Genomic DNA, 8,547 nt, shown 5'->3' with positions numbered 1-8,547 from the left:
ATAAATTAGTAAGTTTTCCTTTTCTGTTTGCCTTCATAAAGACACACACGAATACAAGTTTTATGTAATGGTATACCCTTTAAAAATGTGTGTGTGTGTGTGTAACAAAGTGAGTTAATTTAGTAAATCTATTACATTTGATAGCATTGAATAAGCTCATTTATGAGGTTATCTTAAGTTTTGCACAAGTATGAAAACGTTCAAGTGTCATTAAAGAATGATAAACATATTTAATCATCCACATGCAAAGAAATGAAGGATTGAAATCATGTGCATGTGTGTGCCTTGCATTTAAAAGTTTTATGCCTTGCAAAGATCAAGCTTCTCACCGAAGTTGTACATTTGTCAATTCATATAAAATATATCTCTCTTGCAATACATACCATGTGCATGCACAATTTTGATAAATGAAAGGGCATGCAATTAATGTGTAATTATCAAGATATCAAACATAAACCATACATGAGAATATGAATAGATGGATATGCACGAATTGAATTGACAAGATTGTGTCTCAATAGTTTTGCATATTTCTAATGTTACCATAATAAAATCGCCATATTACCTACTACATCACACTACAATTCTATAGATTCTCATCTTTGCACTGCAAAAGTATGTTTGGTGCAAACAATGGCTACAATGAAAGCTTATTCCATCATTACCTATACAGGAAACTATATAGTGTGTTTTAGATGAAAAACATTCAAGAGGAGATTGAGACATACGCTACACTAATAACTCTCCTATACTTGGCAACATACATTACCTATACAGGAAACTATATAGTGTGTTTTAGATGAAAAACATTCAAGAGGAGATTGAGACATACGCTACACTAATAACTCTCCTATACTTGGCAACATAGGTTGAGGCACGACACACTAGCATAACATGCTTGCAACAAGTGTTAATTTCTTAGCTTGATTATATAAACATTATTGTTTTCTATGACTAAAAAAGTATTTGTTTGCTTTGCTATAAAGACACTTATTTTATTTTTCTCGCTTTGTATACATTTATCTAGTAAAATTAAAATACTAATTTATATCCAAAACTTTCTACATGATAACTAGAAAAGATTCATACATTTACTAAGGAAAAATCATTTTACTACTTATAGCTTTATTTCTATGTAGTAAAATTAAAAACCTAGTTTGAATGTAAAAATTCCTACTTGCTAACTAGGAAGATTTATTCACTTACTATATGCGGGTCCTTTTACCATCTGGTCTTGTGTCAATTCCTTGTGAGAGGGAGAGACTCACTCGACTCGAGAATGGGTTGACGCCGTCAACTGACGGTGCTTGTAGTTCCTTGTCCGTAGAAGGTCGAACATTGGCAGCAGTAAGCCAGCCAAATGTGCATGCATGAGGCATTTAAAAAGTAGAGAAGAGGGACTTCCGAGATCTCAGAATTAGATATTCTTATACAGATACCTGCAAGCTTCTGCAGCTGCAGCATATAGACCAGTTATGCCACATTAGAAGATACCTAGCAACAACAAACACACGCACACACACACACACACACACTCTCTCTCTCTCTCAGCTGGAGCATATTGACCAGTTATGCCATATTAGAAGCTAGCTAGCTACAACACACACACACACACACACACACACACACACACTCTCTCTCTCTCTCTCTCTCTCTCTCTCTCTCTCGCGGAACGAGCAAGCTATTTTGCTGATCAGTGAAACAAGTGTATGTTTACTCGGAGCTCATATTGTATAATAATATACGTCCTAAGACTAGAATGGGGCGTAGGCCGTGCTGCCGCAAGCCGGACGGGCTAAAGAAAGGCCCTTGGAAGGCAGAAGAAGACGAGAAGCTCGTGTCCTTCATCTCTCAGCATGGACACGGCAACTGGCAAGCTCTACCAAAGAAATGCGGTAAGCCGAAGGGGGTGGGGGCAGAGAGAGAGAGAGAGAGAGAGAGAGAGGGCTTTTTATTTGATTTCATCTAATCATAAGTCCAATTTATCCTTCTTTAGTCATTTTTCCCAATAACACTTGTTCCTCTTTTCTAATGATTATAACTTTAATTATAATGATGATCATGATATTCTCCTTGCTGATGATGATGATGATGATTATACTGATGATGATAATGATTATAACTGTAATTCTAATGATGATGAGATGATGACGCAGGGCTCCTCCGATGCGGCAAGAGTTGCCGCCTCCGCTGGACCAACTACCTCCGCCCTGACATCGTGCGCGGCGGGTTCACTCCCTTAGAAGACCAAAAAATCGTCCATTTTCATGGCCTCGTAGGCAACAAGTGAGCACTTAATCACCATTAATCCTCCAGCATTGTGATTTCTGGCATATGGGTCAGCTATTCTACTAATCTTCGTACTGCCCTCTAATATCAGAATTGTAGGCTTAAGATTGTAGATTTGATTTTCGTGCTGACGAGTCACTACTAGTTTCCCCATCAGTACTGTACTGTACAGCATCATCATAAAACTGCGCTATCATTTACATATTCATATTCTGCAGGTGGGCATTCATCGCTTCCCACCTTCCAAAGAGGACAGACAATGAAATCAAGAACTATTGGAACACAGTGCTGAAAAAGAGGCTGCAGAAGAAATTGGGACTGTCCGCGGAGGCGCCTATACACAGCCAGATCAGTAGTACGATTGAGACGATGTTTAACACGTGCACCGGAAATAAGCAGTCTCTTAATCACCCTACCACAAACAATACATGGCAGTTACCACAGCAGCGGACTCATATACTCGGCATGGGCAGTAAATCATCAGGTATGGATAGTGCCGGACTCATTAATCAGGAAAATGCGGCAAAGAGCGCGAACACTTATATCAGTATTGATACTGCTATGAGCTCAAAGGATCGTATTACAAGCGAGAGTACAGCTGTGAGCCACCTTGCTCAGTGGGATATGGCGAGGCTGCAGGCAGAAGCAAGGCTATCCTGCAAGCAATCGACAATATATCCGATTTTGAGGCATACGGATCGGCCTACATCAGGTTGGATTAGCTGCCATTCCTCTTCTCTTAGGCCTAATACGTCTCCTCTCAGTACCGCTTCTGCGAATTCCACTCTGATTGCGCTGCAGCTCTCCTCCAGCACCAATGCGATTCACATCATTAATACGAGCGGCGGCGGCCTGCGCCTGGCTACGGCGTCGCAACAGCAATACGTAATCAGTATGATTAACGACTCCCAGAATGACCATCAAGCCGGGCCGGATGGCGTCATGATCGATGGGGGGTTGAACCAGATTATCTGCAACAAAAGCGGGGGTACTGTATATTCCTCCGCCAGCGAGAACATCAGCCCGGCATATATGGCGTCGCAGCTAAATGACATAGGCCCTATCAGTACTGATGCAGGCAATGGCCGTCATGATCGCGTCAAGCAGGAGGCAGGGATCATTAATGGCGAGCCAGTCGACCAGAACATGAGCGACATCATGAGCGATGCCGCCATTAATGACCTCCAAGAGTTGCTCTTGGACACGGCCTCCTCGGCAGTCCCTCATATCTTGCCATGTTACAACACGTCAATGGAGTGGTCCTTTAACGAGGCGTTGACACCTGGCGTGCAACAACTTAAAGACGCCCTTCAGGACTGGCTTCTTAATAGTAACGATGTGGATGTGGACGATTTGGTCTCTACCAATCTCAGCTTCCGATGATGCTTCTAAACCCGATCACAATATGAACAGTAATATTGATGATACTTGTATTGGAATTGTATTAGAATTAGTACCATTACTAAACTAATGTTCTACTAAATTAAGCCTGCACTAGTACTAACTTGTATCAGAATTAGTACCATTACTAAACTAATCACGATAGTAGTACCAATACTAATGCCTGCACACCTGCAAACATATTTCTCGTAATGTTCTAGCAAAACTAACGAATGGGACACCTTGGTGAAAAAGTTGCTATAAGCCCAAGGCCAGCTTGCTAGCCAAAGAGTACCTACTTTCTTCTGGAAGGCCCATCAAAGTGATACCATTCTACCAACCTTATAAACACTTTTACTTGCACCTTTCCCCAAAAAAGGTGAAAGTAAATGAAGGATCAAAGATATTTGTACTCTAAAAATAGAAGATTTAGTGGTGAGAAGGGGCTCATGGTACACCCATTAAAACACAATTACTTTCTTGAATTCCCTTGTGCTCGATTACTCCTCTTCCTTACATGTGTCATCATCCTTCATGCAAGGCTCCTCATGGGACCGAGTTAGGATAAAAAACTTGGTGTCAAGTTTGTCGTTTATGATAGGCCACTTGGAGGCGCCGGCGATGACCGTCATGCCTTATAATTTTTTTTGCAATTTGAAGTTCGTTTTAAAAAAATAAAACCCAAATCCAATATTATTCAACCCTTATCCAAGGTTTAAACCCCGCACCTTGCCTTTAACAAACCATCATACTTTTATTACAATAAAATCAGTATGGTGAAATAGTTTGTATTATGCATATTATTATAAATATAAAAGCTTCATTATATATTAAAATATAAACGTTCGCATATTGGGGACCTCCAAAACTGGCTCCCGTCGGTTATCCAACCGACACGTTGTCGATAAGACAAAGTAGAGCATAAGGAATTTATCCAAAAGGCATGGAACCTTGCATGCTTTGCTCTGCCTCAGTGTTTGGGATTTTTTTTTTGTAAACATGACATAGATCCTTGTCTTAGCCTAAGGGGATTTCCTTGCAGTGTATGGGCGCAGCATATGCAAGATTATTTGCTTCAATGGAAGAGTTCTGTATCAAGGATTGAAGTCTTCTACCCTTGTGGATGCTCGTCATTGATTCCCTTTCAAATTTCCAGCCACATTTGGGCTACAAGGATAACTTTTACCAAGATTTTGGATATTGGAGGTTTCTTGAAGGAAAAATTGGAGTATGAGCTACATATTCATCATGGGGATTGCGATTTGAGGATATTCTTGGCTACATCAAGCGCTCCGAGGTCAAGAATTTCGAGTATCAAATGATAAATTGGAGCTTCCATACTCATCCACTCCAACAATGAAAGAGGTATTTCTAAATTTTACTCTTAATCCATTTAATATCCAATTGCTTAAGCCATCCAATTGTTGAAAAGGGAGAATTAAGAGTAGTTCCATTTAAGAATTACCATTTGATTGCATTTAGACCCAACTTAGGACTGAATGATGTTGTGCTGAATTCGTTTCTTCATTCTCAATAAAATTTAGAAGCCAACTGTTAATAATCTCCTCCATTTGTTGGAAACTTTATGCCTAATTCTAACCTTGATTGCTTGATGGATTGAATGCGACCTGGCTGAGAGTAGAATCAAGTGGTAAGTGGAATAAAATTGTAAAGTAGTGAGTCACTGCTGTATATTCCTTACCTATACCCATTTCAATTCCAGTCCTATTCCATTCCCATTAATGCACACTACAAAAGAAAGGCCCTATAGATGCGCACTGTACACGCGAAATAGCGGGTGCGTTTATCAGTGTATCTATTGCGCTAGTATATAGAACGCGTCTATATACCTGTGTTTTTAAACGTGCCTATAGATGTGAAAATAAACGCACATATTTTTCATTTCTCATAAAGTTCCCAAATATGACCAAACATCTTAACGGCTAGTATTTTTTGAAATACATTACCAACTTTACTTCTTTCTGGGTATTACAAATATACATCCAATCATTCAAAGCTAACTATATATGCTACAATGAATGATCAATCTCATCTTCAATGAGATCGGCCCTTGCTAGACTATCTACCTCTAGGTCTATGTTACCAATAGGCAATGAAACAAATAAGTCTATCCCACTATAAGATGTATTGCTATGCTCAATTTCTTCATCATCATCTGCAACCATATTGTTATCCTCTTCTATGCTTCCTTGAACATCCTCACGGGGATCATCTTGCATTGCATCATGTATATCATCGACCATGGCATCATCATGTGCATCATCATTGATTGTTGGATTGTCATCAACTATCTCTATGTTGGTAGCATTGCCATATATTGGTTTTGAACGATTAGATATGGGGATGATGTGCCACCATCGGTTATTGTTTACCATTGGGTGATACACAACCTACATTTAAAAAATAAAAAGTAAGCAACTTAGATATTTATTGTATTTTGAGAATGTATCAAGAATTAATATATAAAAAAATAAATAGCTTCTAATATACCTGCTCGCATTGTTGAGGTAGTACGAATGTGTCATTCTTGCCTTGGTGAAATTTTGTAGAGTCAATTACTACAAAACGACTTGGATGACGTCTAATTGTGCAATGCTCACCTGTTGTTACTACATCTTTAAACCACTTCACATCTAGTACATATATAAAAAATCGCCTAAAGTTAAGCTTCAAAATATCTTGGATCAAGCCACAATAACCTTCCATGATGCCATTGGTATCTTGGAAGTTTGCAAGGATACCAAAATCCTGGGTATTTCTCTTATAATCTATACGTTAAGTTCGAAAGTGTTTGCCTTCACACCAAATAGCATTGAACAATGTGCACTAGTAGTACATTGTTGAGATCATATTAATGATTTAGTTAAAGATGAAACATGTGAAATTATTATATCATATATAACTAAAGATAATTTAATTATAAGTATGTCTTACCTTTGATAAGCAACCTCGTGCGTATTCCTACTCCTCTTGTGATATATCCATCGCCTTCTCTTTTTCCATCTTCTTCATTTCTTAATGTAGCTAATCTATAACAATATGACGTGGAAGTACACTTAAATGTTTTGGATATGGGACATTATGTCCATGTCTAGCACGAAATGCTTGCCTTTCGCTTACTCTTCTTGCCCTTGCTTCTTTATATAGTGTCACCCATTTGCTCATTACTTCACTGTTAAGTACACAAAATACATTTAACTTACGAAGTTCATCTTTCATTAGCACTTTGCTCCTTCCTTTTCCTTGAGGTATTATAGAGGTCATTCTCAAATCTTCATCATCTTTCCATAGTCGTGGTAAAGAGGGGTCCGCTTTAGTAAGATATTCAGAGATTTGTACAAGGGATGATTGCACTAACCAACCCTCAGCCATGCTTCCCTCGGGCCATGCATTTTGCCTTACAAAATCTTTTAGGGTTTTCATAAAGCCCTCTAGAAAAAACATCTACCTTGTATGAACTACCCCACAAATTGCGATCTCATCAATCAGATGTACGAGTAAGTGTACTTGAGTAGTCAAAATGGAGCAAGGAAAAGTTTCCTCCACCAAACAAACCACCTCAATGGACAATACTCGAGCCTCTTGCAACGTATTTGGATCGATTTCCTTCAAACTCACAAATCTACCAACATGCAATTGAGAACGATAATTAGTTTTGTCCATAAATTCAAGCAGGTTTACTATGTGATGTACACAATATGTAAACTAAGAAATAAGTATAAAGTATACGTACCTCGCGAGCTCACCCATCTTGTAAATGATACCATGCACATCTTTTGAAACACAATGGGATATGCTAGTAGGAAGGATGAACTGTATGTAAATATTCATGCATTGTTAATTAGTCTACATAGTTACTCCACTAATTACTATATTTATGGCTATGAAAATCCTTACCTAAATTATTTTGTGCCGATCGTGAGACTTTAAACCAGATAGTTGCTCCACACATATTTTCTTTTTCTTTATGAAGGCTTCCTTGAGGCATCTCATATATCTTGTGGGAGTTCGAAAGCTACATATTTGTTGCTTCACCATCTTTTCTTCGGTCTTCGACAACATCCAAGGTGCACGCGGTAACTCGATCTTTCCTCTGGGTCTGATGTGTGGCCAAGCTCATCTCATACGTCCAATGCTATGCATACCACCATCGATTATTGTTTACCATTGGATGATACACAACATGTATTTGAAAAACAAAAGCAAAAAACTTAAATACTTATTATATTGTGTATATGTATCACATGTATACATATAAAAAAATTAGCCTTTGCATATATACCTGCTCGCATTGTTGAGGTAGTACTAATGTGTCATTCTTGTTTTGGTGAAATTTTGTAGAGTCAATGATTACAAAACCACTTGGATGACGTCTGATTGTGCAATGCTCACAATTTGTTACCACTTCTTTAAACCACTTCACATCCAGTACATATATAAAGAATCGTCTAAAGTCAAGCTTCAGAATATCTTGGATCAAGCCACAATAGCCTTCCATGGTACCATTGGCAGCCTCGAAGTGAGCAAGGACACCACAATCTTGGGTATTTCTCTTTTCATCTATACATTGAGTTCGAAGATGTTTACCCTCACACCAAAGTGCATTGAATAATGTGCACTAGTAGTAAAAGATAAAAGATCAAACATGTCAATTATTTATATAAAATAAACTTATAGAAACAAATTAATTGATAGTATGTCTCACCTTTGATAAGCAATCTCGTGCGTATTCCCACTCTTTTTGAGATATATTAATTTCCTCATCTTTTTCCATTCTCTCCATTTCCTCATGTAACCAATCATGTGATGACGACGTCGACATGATTAAACCTAATTCATGACATCAAAATATTTGTT

General features: G+C 38.3%; 1 protein-coding gene across 1 annotated transcript; it reads left to right on the top strand.

The window, feature by feature from the left end:
- The first annotated feature begins 1,318 nt into the window (after positions 1-1,318).
- On the top strand, positions 1,319-4,325 carry LOC148019239 (uncharacterized). Its single transcript, XM_087701145.1, has 3 exons — positions 1,319-1,895; positions 2,157-2,286; positions 2,508-4,325. Exons 1-3 carry the CDS (start codon positions 1,760-1,762, stop codon positions 3,670-3,672), a joined length of 1,431 nt encoding a protein of 476 aa, XP_087557271.1. The 5' UTR covers positions 1,319-1,759; the 3' UTR covers positions 3,673-4,325.
- The last annotated feature ends 4,222 nt before the right edge of the window (positions 4,326-8,547 follow it).

The sequence above is a fragment of the Lygodium microphyllum genome, chromosome 20 (assembly GCF_053477565.2).
Source record: "Lygodium microphyllum isolate KBCC chromosome 20, Lygodium_microphyllum_v1.1.10, whole genome shotgun sequence".
NCBI lineage: Eukaryota > Viridiplantae > Streptophyta > Polypodiopsida > Schizaeales > Lygodiaceae > Lygodium > Lygodium microphyllum.
Note: the sequence above shows the minus strand (reverse complement) of the source record. Positions and strands in the feature narration are given on the sequence as shown.